Below are 15,096 nucleotides of genomic sequence, written 5' to 3'. Positions count from 1 at the left end.
TTAACTTTACCTATCTTTTAACCTAGGAATGGCACATATATATATATATATATATATATATTTAAATGAAGCTAATTAGTCTCTAGAACAGCTGCTGAAAGATGTGATAATTTTTTGATTGCTAAAAATCTTTAAATCAAAGTAAATGTCTCTCTAGGAGATCTGAAGCTCAAGCAATCACCAAAACCTTGAAACTGAAAGAATCAGTGAGTAGAACAGGTTAGATGAATCACAGAATCATAGAGTGGTTTGGGTTGGAAGGGACCTTACAGGTCATCTAATTCCAACCTTCTGCCATGGCCAGGCACACCTTTGAGATTGCTCAAAGCCCCATCCAACCTGGCCTTAAATACTTCCAGGGATGGAGCAGCCACAACTTCTCTGAGCAACCTCTTCAGTGCCTCACCACCGTCAGAGTAAATAATTTCTTCCTAAAATCTAATCTAAATCTACCCTTTTGTAGCTTAAAACCATTACTCCTTGTCCTATCACTATACTCCCTGTCAAAGAGTCCCTCCCCAGCTTTTCTGCAGCCCCTTTTAGGTACTGAAGGCCGCTATAAGGTCTCCCTGGAGCCTTCTCTTCTCCAGGCTGAACAACCCCATTCCGTCAGCCTGCCTTCATAAAGAAAGTTCTCTGCTTGCAAACTCTCTGAAATCCCTGGCCTCTGCAGCATTACTAACTCAGTGCTCCAGCAGATCTTTAATGAAGAAAAGATAAATCACATTTTAAATGAACTTAAGGGAATCTCATACAAGTGCCAGTAAGCACTGGATCTCCAGAAATAATCACAGCACCATGTTCAGACCACACCAGCTTGCCTCAAATGGCCCTTAATGTCTACAAGGATGTCTAAATTCAAGACAAAAATAAATAGTTCAGTCATGAGTTGTCATCTTTTGACTTACAGTGCAATTTAAAATGAAGTGTACTTGCCTGTTCTTGTATGGATTGGGCTCTTCCATCAGCCGGTAGAGCCCAAAGCAGAGTATCCCAAACAAGTCTAAAGCTTTGCAGTAAACGTCTCCAAAGGAGTCCTCCTGCTGTAAAAGAAGCAAAAATACTCTTACCTCAAAGGAACCAAAGTGGACAATTCAGCCCAATTCAGCTTAGAAATCTAATATAAAATAAGGCTATCTGATATCTTTGGCCTCCTTAAAATATGGCTTAAGCTACACAGTGAACTTCAACTGAATGAAACTAAGCTTCAGGTAATCACAACCAGCCTACACCCTAAAGTACTAACATCAGGGGTGAAAGCCAAGTCTGTGCAGCAACTCTCATTGATACAACTCACCGTGACACCCGTTAACAACCTCTCAGACAGTGGCAGGAGTGCCAGTTTGCATCGGAGCTGGGAGACATTTTGGACTATGTCATCAGGACTTCTGCTCAGCCCACTGTCCATTTCCAACAGCTGTTCCTCCAGTGCTGGGCTTGTCCCACTTGTCACCAAAGTCTGCAGCAGAGCCAAGATGTGATGGTTGTAGTAGGTCTGGAAGGAAGAAACCATGAAAATTCAAAGACCAATGTGTATGCCTTGGTTCCTGAAAGGAAAACAAAATTTTCCAGTGAAAGCCTGGAGAATGTGATCAGACAGACACCTTACAGGTTTGTTTTTTTTTGTATACTTAAATTAGTCCTTAATTATGTTTGGTTTTCTGACAACATTTATGGATCACCACCTGCTTAGCCCATTTCAGTTTCAAAGAGCCCAGAAGATCCCACCTCCACTCTTCTAATAGAAAGTGCTAAATTGTGCCTGAATGAGAAGATTTTTGACAGCAAAAATGGGAGTCAGCTCTGTCAACATTCTTTTCTTGTGAAGGCTTTCCAGTCAAGGGTCAGGAGAGCCAGAAAAGTGGGCAGCTGCTCCGATGCCACCTGAGTAGGAGCACACTGTACAAGGTGAGGCCGAGGAGGGCAATTACCCTGCTCAGCCCTACAGGTGCAGAAGGAAACTGTCCCTGGAGATGCCTCATGCATTATGAAAACCTCTCTCTGTGCCCTTAACTCAGTATTTTTTTGAAAAACAAACAAACAAACAAAACATACCATGGTCAAAATTCAGATTTGAAGCCAAAAAAAGGCACAGCATCCCCCTCACACTTTTTTTTTTTTTTTTTTTTTTAATCTGAACCCTGTTCAGATATACCAAATAACTTATTTCCCACCCTTTCTCAAAAAGCTCATTTCCTATGCAGAGCCACTTTGTGGGATCTGTCACCTGCATTCACCTGAGCAAAGAAACGAAACAAGCTGCAGAGAAGGAACGGTGTTACTAAATCCAAGCTAAACTCAAATCCGCTTAAGAACATCTGACCGTATTGTCGGGCAAAAGGCTATAATGCTGTTAGAGTAATTCTCAGCCTTTTAAAGTAAGGAGCTATAGTCCAGAGTTATCCAGGAGTGATACAGCTTCAGGGGAATCTGCACTTTACATATTTAACAGAAGCGTGCTGAGCTCTTTAACATATCATTGCTGTACTTTTTGACATCAAAAGGATTGCATTTCCATACTTGGATGAATTAATAGGATTTGCATGTCACCCTCATTCTGTACTGTCTAGGCTGAGTTACACTGCAGGAGTCTGAAAGGCAAGGAGAAACTACAGAGGTGCACGCGTGTGTTGGTGCGCGCGCACTTAGGAAGCAGCACACTGCATTCAGGGGGTCTCAAAGCTGACTTTTAGGAAGCAACATTTCTGAAACGTGCCCATGAGATGTTACCTCCTTTGCCAGTTGTTTGGTTACAGCTCGAGAGAAGCACATTGCCTAGGAATGCCCTTGCACACAAAGGCAGAAACCTTCTCCCTCTGCCAAGCAGCTGCTTGGTCCCTTGCAGTCCGTGTTGCTAGTTAGCTTCTAGAACTGGTCCTGTACAGCTTAGGAACCCACATCTGGGTCAGGATGGGAATTTGGGGTTCAGAGTACCTGAGCCATAATGGCCATGCTCATTGGACTGTTTTCTGCCTACAGCCATTCCAAGAGTCAGGTTGAAACAAATGCCAGTTCTGCTTCAGGCGTCCAAGGGGTAACATTTCACTTCACAGACCATGCTGTGCCATGCAGATTCTTCTGCCACTCGCCTTTCAAGCTAAAAAAAAATCCAGCACTCCTGCTCTGAGCGTCTCACACTCAGATATTTACAAAAGATATTTAGTGCCAGAACAAGGAGGTGACACTGGACTGCTGAAGGTTTTTTTCTTCCTCTTTTTTTTCTCACATTCATGTGTATTTTCCCTCATACTGCAATTGCTAAACAATAGCTTATTTCTCTCCTTCTTCCCTGTATTTACAGACTTGACTGAATGTGACTTAAGGTGCCCCTCTACTCTAAAGCAGAGCTGAGTGCTGATCATTCCTGGACAGACTTGGAATCTATGCCTGAGTGAAATTTTATCCTTTAAGACAGGTCATGCTATGTCTTGAGTTACTTTTACACTTGACACTAGCAGTCATTAATTACCATCTGGCTGATTGACATATCAGTGAGTAGCAGCAATATAATACTTTCCCTAACACCTTCTCAGAAAAGCATAACTGGACTTGACACACTTATTTTGGACTGCTTATCCCTTTGAGAGATTTGTTTTGTATTTATTCAATTTCTGCAAAACTGCCACCCAAGCACTATCCCCTTGGACATGAGCTGAGAGCAAGGCATGTGGAACTTGACTGCAGCATGGGGAGAATCAGGGTAAAGAGGAAGAAAGGAGCTTTCAGAAAAAAAGGAGAAGTCACTTTTAGAAATGCCAGCTTATGAACTGAACTGCTGCTTGCTGCCAAAATCCCGGCTTAACTATACCTAAGTGTCACCCACAGGTGTGTCACCACAAACAATATCACTCAGGTTTGACAGCAACTTAAGACGATTATGTCACCAGGGTGGGATCGCCACCTTCCCTCTGTTCTTGCATTTTTGGTGCAATGTACCTAAACCTCATGGTGCAAATGTTTTTAAAAGGACACTGCCAGGAACTTACAGAGAATCAAAACAATAACTTCTTTTAAAATCTGATCTGTTCTTGTGGATCGGTGGAAGTCCACATATGTGGAATTTGTTTTATATCTTTTCAGAAAACGGCCACTGAGAGATTCCCATCGAGTTCAATAGATTTTCCATCTGAACTTAAGTGTGCGTTTCTGCGTAGGTCCCAGATGGACAGATGAGAAGAATTAAATGTTCTGTTTATGCCCATGCTGCTACAATAAAGTCATGGTAGTGAAAGCTGCCTATTCTCTAGCTCACCAAAGCACCTCCAGCCGGGCTTGTAAAAATCCACTCTACATGAACAGGTAAGAATTCAGAGTCCCCATAATCTTCTCAGCCATTAGCATCAATGCTGGAGTCTCCACCATGAGGCCAGCTCGTGCTGAAAGCAGTTTTGGCTTCAGTGACTGCATGTCCCTTAGAGGGACTGATTGTAACCTCATGTTATCAATCAAAAAGTAGATAAATCAGGCTGGCTGCAAATACCTTTTGTAGCAGAAGGAAGTAATGAAGAGTTATGAAAACACTCTAAAAGTTTCTCCAAATAATTCTACGTGTATATCAAAACCAGGGAGTGCTGCTGCTGCTCAGAGCATGCATTGAGAAATGTCTTCTGGAGCTGCCTTTTGGTCTGTAGAGCCTACTACCCCAAGAAATCAAAGAAGCTCACTGATTAGTCCCATAGCAGGGGGTTGGAACTAGCTGGTCCCTTGCAGCCCAAGGAAGGGGGTTGGAACATCCCACGATTAGCAAGTTGCTTGAACAGGAACAGACACATACAATTCTCAGGGCACAGAGCAACTAATCACCTCACCAGTCTCTGCAAGGTTTTCCGTGCCTTTCTGACACACACAGCCTTGACCATTGTTAAGGCTGGATTAAGTGGGTTTACCCTGGCTGATAATCACTTTGTTAACACTCTGATGCCACTAAACATGACAGTTTGTGATACATCTACTTACCATAGACAAAAGAGAATTCAAGAAGCTATCTGAGAAGATATCTCCCACAGGGGCAGCAGTGGTGGAAAGCTGATCTTGCTCTGGAAATTCAGAATTGCTGCTGGGAGCCTGATTAATGAACTGGGCATTTGGTGAAGACTCTATTGGATAAGCAAAGAAGAAACAGAAGACATCTTAGCAACAGAGGGAAGCCATCTAGAATCAGAAAAGTTAGTAGCTTGCTGTTCCATGTCCAGCACTAGCCACAGCACACTGCATTAGAAAAGGAAAGAGGAACAAATAGTCAGTGCTGCTGACTGGTTGTGCAATGGGAGACAAAAGACACAAGCCTAAGACTAATTTTTCAAGCGAGTGTTTTAAGATAGCAGACCAGAATTGATTTACCTGCTTCGAAAAAGAAAGGAATAATCTAATTTCTTCTGCTCGTTTTCCTGAACTAACAGAATTACTATTTCTGTTGGCTTAACTGGGGGTTAGAGAGCTCCTTTCACAGCTGTCCTACTGTTACAGGGATCTTCGCTAGTTTGTCAACCTTATTCTCGCTGTCTGAGATAGTCTTGCAGAATTCCCCCTACTCAGAAAGTGATTCCTCTTTAACTTGCTTTCTATATTGAGAGAATTGCCTAAGTACAGCCTGGCAGAAGGCCCCTGCCGTGCGACTCGACGTGCTGGGTATGTCCTGGCACTCCTGCGCTGCCGGTAAGAGCACTGATAAATGACAGCAGCACAGCTAGAGACAGACAGGAGGACTGAAAGGAATTGAGATCAAGAACCCACGTCTTACCATTAAAAAATAGAGCAAGTAACTCTGTGTAAGTAATGATTGATTTCTATTATGTCCCCTTGGGCCAGGAGGCATTTGAGTGTATCATTTTTAAAGATGACTAAAGCTAGCCAGAATCACAATACTATTAATGCCTCCTGTTGTCTCGCAGTGTCGCTGTCATCCTTCAGCCATGTATTCTCAATACAGATATTTCACCCTCCCTGGCCTTTAGGAGTTGGCCCTGCATCTGATATCAATCAGTGTGACTCCCCTGCCTAGCTTGTAGAGTCTGGGTTTGAAAAGCATGGTCTCAGCCACAATAAGGGACCCTTTTTATTTCTCTACGCTATTTTATTTCTCTTTTACATATTGGCATATGAGAATATCTTATTTCTCTGCAGATGACTTTGCTATTTCTCCCCCATATCTCTGGCCCTTTATGAGAAGGGTTTCTAGAATCCACTGTTTCAGAAGAATGACTATTTACAACATGCCTGTAATCCCAATGACAAGCTCACAAAGTCAGAAGCTACTCAACATACTGAAATGTGCTCAACTTGGTGGATTTGATCCTGCAGAAACCCGCATGTGCAGCTTGCCATTTAATTGGCCTTGCATCAGCCTGATGCAAAGTGGCTGGTTTAGCTTTTCTTATTTTCCTGCGGACCTCACTGTTGGGCAAGGAGAAGCAGCAGTGTGTGCAAGCATGATGACAACACACAACTCTCCTGCTCCTCAAGGAAAAAAATAATCCAGCCCCCTTTAAAAGAGGGGCTGGTTCTGTTCAGCTTCCTGAATACGTCGCTTCCTGCCCATCAAGATTAATTGCAAAACTCCTCTTGACTTCAGTGGTGTCAAGATTTCAACCAAAGGGTGTTAGCTTCTCTTGTGGTAGGTTTTGAACAGCCACAGCACCAGCAGTGCGTGTGGCATTGCTGTGTCGATGTGTCAGACACACCAGGTGATACAGGTGGCTTTTGGTCCGCACTCGGTGTGCTATGAGCTGGAAATGGGCCATGGCCTGGAACGTGCAAAGCCCTTGCAGCTTCAGGCACATGAGGATTATTCCTCGCAGCTTGTTTCTAGAGATAGGTACAAAAGTGAGCATTTGTCTAGATCAAGGTCTACCAGAGGGATTTACAGGAAGCTTATTCACAATCACAAGAAAGCTCCAGCTGTTTTTGTTTAGTTGTTTTGAGCTTCCAGGTTTTAAGTTGTTGGGGTTGTTTTCCTTCCTAGCCCATCCCTGGAACTCTGAACATATTTCTATGCTGTTGAAGGCTACAAATGGAGCAGGCATCCATGTGCTAAGGGACTGGGCTCGATTCATTATTTTGTCAAAGATCTGACATGACTAAAATCCAAGTTATGTCAACAGATTGCAGATGTTTTCCCCTCCACTGACACACCACATCCTGGAGGGAAATCACACTGGTGCAATGCCTGTCTGAAGACGTTAGCTTGACTGCACAATATCTTCTCAGAGGAGCTGGGCCTCAGTAGCCAGCTCAAAACATTTCTGAGACTTTTGGACACAACACAAATAAAAGTTTAAACCACAGTGCAAGAGAATATCCAAATATCACTCTGGGAAATTCAGCAGTTCTGAAGTGACTCTGGAGAAGGCATCAGTATCTTATCATTATCTTTTGCTGTTTGTTTTGCACTAGTTCTTCAGAGTTTTAGCCTAAGGAGCATGCAGGACCTAACAGCTTTGCCCATATTGACCCATTAGCTCTCCAGGTGCACATTGGGACCAAGTGGTACACCAGAGCTTCTTTGAAATTAAGTATTGCTAGCACTTGCTAGATGCTGATGCTACTCACTAGCCCTGGCTCAGCTGCAGACCTGGGGAGGACTGCAAAGCAAGGGCTCCTCCCAGAAGTGTTGAGCCCACATAACGTTTACCAGCATTGCATCGAAAAGGAAAGAAAAAAAAAAAAAGCCTGAGTAAATGGATCAGAGGCCAGCCATGAAGCCTAGCAACATGCTATGCTAATTTGGTGGCTACATTCTTGTGTCGGCACTCTAAATGGAGCTAAACATCCGTGTCACTGGGGACTGGCAGCCCAGCCACACCGCTCTGCTGTGACACTGACTGCTATGTTACTAGTAATCAGTTAATCAGTGCACATGTTCCTAATTAATGGACCTAGTGTGTAGCTATCAGGAGACGAAGACAAAGAAGAAAAACAGCCAAGAGTAGTAATGAAAGAGCTCCACGGGTTGCTTCAGTTATGAATACAGGCTAGAGAGGCTGAGCCTTGTGGAATAAGGGCAGAAGTGTCTGGGGCCTAGAGTAAAACACCTGCACCCTCTGGCTGTCCTGGCATGCACACAGGTCCATGCAAGTACTGGACTCTGTGCAGCTGTTGTACAATGCTTTGTAGTGCAGACTGCTTGGAAAAGGCTCTGTGCTTTCACGGCCACTTTTACAAGTCAGGAAGCCTGCAGCAGCTCCCGCCACGATCCAGAGAAGAGGAAGGAACCATCACCAGTGCTTCAGAAAGGGCAGGGGTGAAACAGAGAATTAGGCTTTGGTTCACCTCATTTTGTTGTGAGATGAAAACTGGCCATGCAGCCTTCCTCTGTTTTTTAAAATCATCAGAGAGAGGGAGGCAGAGCCAAAGGGCAAGTTAGATATCCTCTGAGCAGAGCTGCCTTTGGTGGTTTCTATTTCTTTACTGAAAATAAGGGGAAACCAGGAAAATACAATTCTGATTTATTTACCTTAGTGAAGTCTGTTACAAAAGGTGGGGTAATGGGGGCCACGTGACTAGAAATCAGATCTCCTGAGATCCAGTCCAACAGAAAAAAAAAAAAAGAAAAAAAAAAGAAAAAGAAGAAAAAAAAGGACCTTATCTTTATCCTAAATGGATGCTTCAGAGTTTTGCTACACACTGAGACCTTCGTAACACTTTGTTTTATTTATTCTCCTGATAAACCATCCTGACTCCTTCAAAGCCAGTGAATTAACATCTAAGTCAAACCTTTTAATGTTCCTTGGACATGTAGTGCTTGTCGCTTTCTGCCTCTGAATTCTAAAAAGGGCCTGGGGTAAATAAATAATGCAGCACACATATTGCTTCTGTGAAATTTGTTCTTAAAGAATAACTTACTCAGCTCTGTAGTGATGGGGATCCTTTTATAACATGGCTCTGATTGATTCCCCAATGCTCTTCCTCTGAAAACAGCATCTGTAGAAACAGTCAATAACAACATGAGGAGAGAGGAATGTTGGTAGAAGCAGAAAAGAGGAGGGGAAAAAAAAACTACTAACACACAATGGTTCAGACTGACAAATGCAGGAAATCTTTTTCCTATGCCTAAAAATAATGTTATTGTCATGCAAAAATCCCAAAGCATTTCCTATATTTAGAAAGTTTCTTGCCTTGGTTTGCTTTTCCAAGGCTTACTTTATTCTCTCATGGCTTTAAAGAATGACAAAAAAAAAAAAAAAAAAAGAAAAACTCTCCTGGGAGCTGCTTATTGACATTGTAACTGAAATATAATTACCCTCTGTGGTGCAGCAGTGCTGGTTACAGAGTAGTTTGGCCCAAAGCCCCCAGTAAGCCAATTTGCACACAGAGGGATTTTGAGGAACGGCATCGTGTATTATCCTTCCCCCTCAAGAAGGCTCTGCAAAACTGGATGGGACACATGCTGTAGGAATCAAGTCAAAAGTATACACCATGAATTCTGAAAACCCATCACAAAAAGAAAAAATATAAAAATAAAAAATAGCAATCCAGAAGTTCCTAGAAGTGTGTCCTTATTCCTTCCTGGTTCTTGCCAACTCGCTGAGTTAGTAGAATCAAGCCCAATCCAAAATCTGCTTGCTCTGTTTTGATTATATCTAATCTCTTCTCCCTTTCTGTTATGTCTGAGTTTTTCCTTTGCTACCCAGCACAGCATCTGGGTAACTGAGTATTAGGAACACTACTTACTGTGCACTCAAAATGATGAAATCTAAACTCCGCTGAGGATTTTGCTAGAAATGGAACTTTGCAACATCCAGATACTACGCAATGGCTCCTTCCCCCCTCTGAGCTGCAAGTGAATGTTGGAGATGGAGGCCCCAACAGGGTCCGAGGCAGACCATTGTTCTAATCAGCTATCCCTGAGGTTAGGTGATGGACTGACAAAAACCTCATTAGGGATGTCAGGCATCACAACCCCTCAAAACAGCAGAAAAAGCCAAAGTAGAGCAAGGCATCTCTGAATACAGTGCAGCTGAACGCCTGAAATGAATCATTGCCTTTATTGTACCTTTCCATGTACTGTACCAGTCGATTTGAATGTGTGTCTGATCATTGCCTGGATACCTTTCCCTTATGTCAATATTTTTGCTATGAAACAGTACACAGCGCTCCACCTGAAATCTTACAAACTGGCAGGGTGCTATTACAAAAGATTACTTAATTGTAGATTACTACTGTACATTTGAATTTCAGTAGCTTATTAAGTTGTCAGATTTAATTACCATTACATGTTTAGATTATGCCACAGATTATTTAGTTCGGTACCTAGGTTTGCCAACCTGTTTGCTTTGTGACATGACAGGGTGATAATTACAGCATTACTGGAAAACCTAAAATTTTCCATGGGAAAGACTAGAAGTCCTTGGCATCAGCGCTGACCCTAGTAAGCGCTCATTCTTGCAAGTGTAAGGAATGTTTACCTCTGTGTGGGTCTGGTTCTCTAAGAGCTGTCTAATTCTCTACCCCATCAGGCAGGTAAAGCACAGAACGGGCCTGGGTGGGTTGGGTGTGAAAGGCTCACACTGAAATCTAAAACCATGGGAAGTACAATTGATTTGTGCCTTGTTACAATCTCTGAAGTAAGACTGTGTTTGTTGCAATGCTTACCAAAGCACCTGAGCTGTTAAGGGAACTCTGGGCCTTCCATCCAAATACGTAGAAATGCACGTTGTTCACTATGGTTAGGAAGCAAAACGCTGTAGCTTTTTCTACAGCACCAAAACTGGAGATGAGAATGGATTTGGATGGGGAAGGTAGCTGGATATCCACCTGCAGTCCCAGCAGCAATGACAACTACAATATGAGATACACCAGCCTTTGTCTTTTCTTTTTAAACCACATTACTGCCGTACTTTTGGGGTGTTCCTATATGCATTAGTTTCTGCTGCTCGTTTCCTTTACTGCACAACTCCTCCTAGATGTTTCTCCTACAAATAAGACAGGATTTTCCTAAACCTGCTGATTTTGTAACTCTGCAGCTGAAAGCACCCACTCCACATGTACTAAACTGGTGGAAAATGCAGATTTCACTGGAAAAATTTGCTGTAATTAAGCACTGCAAGAGCTGAACTAACACCAACTTTAGATCAGCACCTGCACAGCCTGGCTATGTTGCTAATATTTACATAACTTAAAACCCACTGGGCGCCCTACTCCATTGTGGGGAGAAGGAGTGCGACAGATTAAATTCTGATAAAAGCCATCCTTTCCCTGTTTGAATCTGAGCCTCTCTTTTCCCAGAAACTCTCCTCATTTGCTGACTCCCATGAACTCCCATTTACTGAATCCCATTGATTTCATCAGTAAAAGTTCTGTCTTCTCTGAGATGAATTCCTACAAAATAATAATGGGGGGAAGTAGGGAGGGAGGGACTGGAACAGTGAAAGTGGGGACGTGCACTCTTTTTCCATTCTGGGCACCTTGATCCAAAACTAGGTGGCAACAACCAACCGGTAATTTACTGTCTTATAGGAGCACACATTTGTAATGTGCCTGGAGGCTTTCAGAGGCAAAGCCCTGTAAGAGCACAAGACACAGCCTTAATCTTGCAGTTGAATCAGCAGGAGCTCCTGCTATGAGAATCCTAACCTAAGATTGCAGGCCTATAATTACAGCAGCAAAGAAGAAAATTGGCTTTTTTTTTTTTTTAAACAACATACCTAATGAACATACAAGGAGACGGAGCTAATTTTTACAGAGGCTGAATCACTGACAGATTTAGTGGCTGGCTGGAGAAAGAAGTGAAACTTGTGTCTTAGCTTTATTTTGTAAATATATCTTTTTTTATTGATGATGATATCCTGTAAGTGAATACTGCTTTTCTGGCTGCAGAAAACACTGTAAATCTGAGGAATGATCTTAACTGAGTAGCCAAAGATGTATTAGACTGGAACTGTAGTCAGTTTATGGAGCAACAACTCACTAGCATCTGAGCTAGGCAATAGGTACCTCATAAATATGCAAAGTGAAAGACCTAAAATGGATAAACCAGAGTGGGTTTAGAAATACAGTATTTTCTCAGCTAGAGGAAGACAATGCTATTCCAGTAAAAATGGTAACAGAATCTAACCCCTCTAATTTGAATCAATCTTTCAGAAATAACTGATCAGAGTAACGTGTAATAACAAGAATAATTTGCTCTGTATATAACTACATTGTGAGCATGAATTCATCTGGCTTTAAATAAGTCTCAGAGCTAAATATTAGAGTATAGATAATATATATATAATAGAAGAAGCTCTGAAAACATGTCCCTTACTTGATCCTGACCCTTCTCAAAACCAGACGGAAACCCAGAAGCACTGACTTCCATGCCTGTTCTGAAGCCTAGGCCCTTCTTTACCCAGGACAGTGGACCAAGCAGCACTGACTTCTGCTCACTCCTGAAAGGTGTTTTATATTTGGACTGGTTCTGATGTGCTGTATCAGTGTTAGCTGTAATACACAAATAATTGTGTCTGCTTGTCTCTGCTCTAACTGTTCTCACTGCTAGCCTCTTTCTGCACGAGAAAAACTCCTTTAGATAGCCTTTCTCAGGGACTGTGTCACTACAGAACTTGATTGTTTTTTCAGTATCACTAAACAAAAGTTTCTCCTCTCTCTCATGATAGCAAGGATGCTGAACAGATTTAAATCCACAAGATCCGCTTTTCTGATGCAACTCACCACATGCCCATCCACCCAAGGGAAGTGAGGGAAAAGTACATGCTTGTGGTTTAAAAAATAATAGTAATAAAAAAAGAACTCTAAGCATGCAGGCAGTGGTGGTTCTGACGGTGATATGCCTCGTAAATTGTCTACCCAGCCATGCCTCCGCTTATTCAACTCGTCACACCTATGTCAGCGTTAAGTCCCTGTGGTCTTCTGCTAGAAGGAAACAAAGCGAACCAAAAGCTACCACCTCAAAGAGAAATAAGCATGAACTCTGCAAGGCAGCTTGGGAAGGCTTTGAAGAACAGATGCTCACATCTCTGTGAAACATACACACACATTGTAGTTCAGAGCTCTGCACACCATGTACTATGATTATGAGTCATTAAGCAAAAAAGTGCTGGAGGGTAGTAGGACAGTGATTGATAGGATGAAATACCCTTTTTGCCCGGAGTGTCTCTCTTTTCCATATATAGGTATAAAGATGCAGTAGGTACAGTGTCTGTATCTGTCACTCCAGAGAAACATAAATTATATATATATAAGTACATATTATTTACTTCCTCTCTATATACAATCAATAAAGAGTTCCATATATCTTTATATCTAGGTAGCGATAAATACATTAGTTAAAAGTAATCTATTCAAGTCACAATTACCTCTTACTCAAATATCCCTTATAAATCATTTTTCTTCTGTTCTGATAGTATACACTGTATGCTGGTATTATTTTGTCTAGTTATTATTTAAAAAAAAAATGTCTTTGCCTCACTCTAATCCTTTCTTTGGCACAGTCGGTGTTTTAAAAGCCTAGAATGATAATAAAGTATAGGGGAAACACTTAAGAGAACCATCCATTTCTCAGCCTGTCTTCAGTTAATTAATACTTCCACATTCTCAGGAGGAGGACAAATCTTAGCTCTTTTGCCAAATTAAGGAAGGAAGAGACACAATAAATATTCTGCTGGGCTGAAGTTGGTTTTGCTTCCATTGCAGTTTTGTGCTATGAGCTCTGTTTGCGTGGGAACAGAGAGCCCACCTTCTCAAGCCTCAAGGGAGAGGTATTATTTTACTCCTTTTGAAGGATGGACTGGGCCTCCACTCACACGTGCTTTTGTGAGTAAATACAGAAGTTACCAGCTCTGGTTACCATTTAGCCTCTAACCATCGTCTCTTTACTGGAAACCTTGAAGCTTCACTCAGAATTTTCAGGAGGAACTGGCATATTTCCAGGAGCAATTTTGGATTACCATTCCTTTGCAAATCTGTAGCTACAGAAGTTGGACTAGGCTGTCCAACCAGCAAGGCTAAAATGGAGTTCTGGCCATTTTAACTGGCATGTTTATATTCAGAAGAGACAGGCTATGGCTCAGACTAGTGACAAGTGACCCCTTCATTCCTCCTCCTTTAGTCCTCTTTCTTGTCACATCAGCATGCTTGCAGGCAAAGGGAAACACACTTACCTAGTGAGGCTGAGCTGGGCTTATCCTGCATGGATCGGATGTTCAGAGTGGCTAGGATGCTTTCTGTGTCCACCAGGGAAGGATTGCTTGAAGCAGTGGTATTGGAAGACAAAATGGCACAAGCAGAGCAATCCCGGACATTAACTGCCCTCAGATCTGCACAGCAGAGAGCACTGCCCTGATAAAACCAAACAAATACTGATGAGGAGAAATCTGAGGAAACTGATTGTTACGGATCATTAAAGGTGAAAGATGAGCAAAAAAATCTCTTTTGAACCCAACTGGCAAATAGCATTTTGGAAGCACCTCCAAATATGAGCAGCTTTGGTCGGACAGTGAAACTCATGGGTCTAGATTTGCAATTCATTGGACAATTTCCCATTTCCAATCAGGATTACCTTCTCGGTGCCTCTGCAGGTAACCAGAGAAGTCTGAGACTCCCTCAGAAGAAAATAAGTATTTAATAATGGAAAGTTTTCCTACAATATCTTGGACTCAAACTGGAGTCTAGAACCTGAGCCAATTTTGGTACTTTTTGAATCTGAATTGTGCTATCTATTATCAAAAACTTCTAAAATGTATTCAGAAGTGTGCAGGAGAGCTAGAGAAAGGAAGGAAGAGGAAGAGACAAAATGCAAAAAATTCTTACCGAGAATAACCACAGCTTTGGGAAATTCTGAATAAATTTCCATTCTCTTTGCAGATATTCCAAAGACCCAAGAAAAACAATATCTTTCAGCTCATGGTAAGTGAAGTTACTAGCTCTTAAGGGCATCACGAAGTCCTGCAGCCCAATCAGTGGTGAGTTTGCATCACCAAAGACGCAGACCAAAATGTGATCCTGCAGGTTCAGTGCTGCTTGGTCGTTGCAACTCTAAATTTAAAACAGAATTCTGGTAAAACAGCTAATAAGTTGATTTTAGATTTGTTTCTTCAGTTACAGAGACTCAAACCATTTCTTAGCTTTGTAACATCTAAGGGTAGAATGTGACTGTATATA

General features: G+C 42.1%; 1 protein-coding gene across 1 annotated transcript in view; it reads right to left on the bottom strand.

The window, feature by feature from the left end:
• The window catches only part of KCNU1 (potassium calcium-activated channel subfamily U member 1), a gene marked incomplete at its 5' end in the record, with an annotated part of 171,775 nt that overhangs the window by 121,688 nt on the left and 34,991 nt on the right, over positions 1-15,096 (bottom strand). Inside the window, 6 exons of the mRNA XM_084302360.1 lie at positions 937-1,040; positions 1,298-1,495; positions 4,957-5,096; positions 8,842-8,919; positions 14,097-14,274; positions 14,746-14,970. Of these exons, the coding sequence (XP_084158486.1) occupies positions 937-1,040; positions 1,298-1,495; positions 4,957-5,096; positions 8,842-8,919; positions 14,097-14,274; positions 14,746-14,970 (923 nt within the window). The remainder of the gene's footprint in view (positions 1-936; positions 1,041-1,297; positions 1,496-4,956; positions 5,097-8,841; positions 8,920-14,096; positions 14,275-14,745; positions 14,971-15,096) is intronic.

Source organism: Netta rufina, assembly GCF_964035555.1.
Source record: "Netta rufina genome assembly, chromosome: 27".
Lineage (NCBI taxonomy): Eukaryota > Metazoa > Chordata > Aves > Anseriformes > Anatidae > Netta > Netta rufina.
The sequence above is the reverse complement of the archived record's forward strand: the minus strand, read 5'-3'. Positions and strand labels throughout refer to the sequence as shown.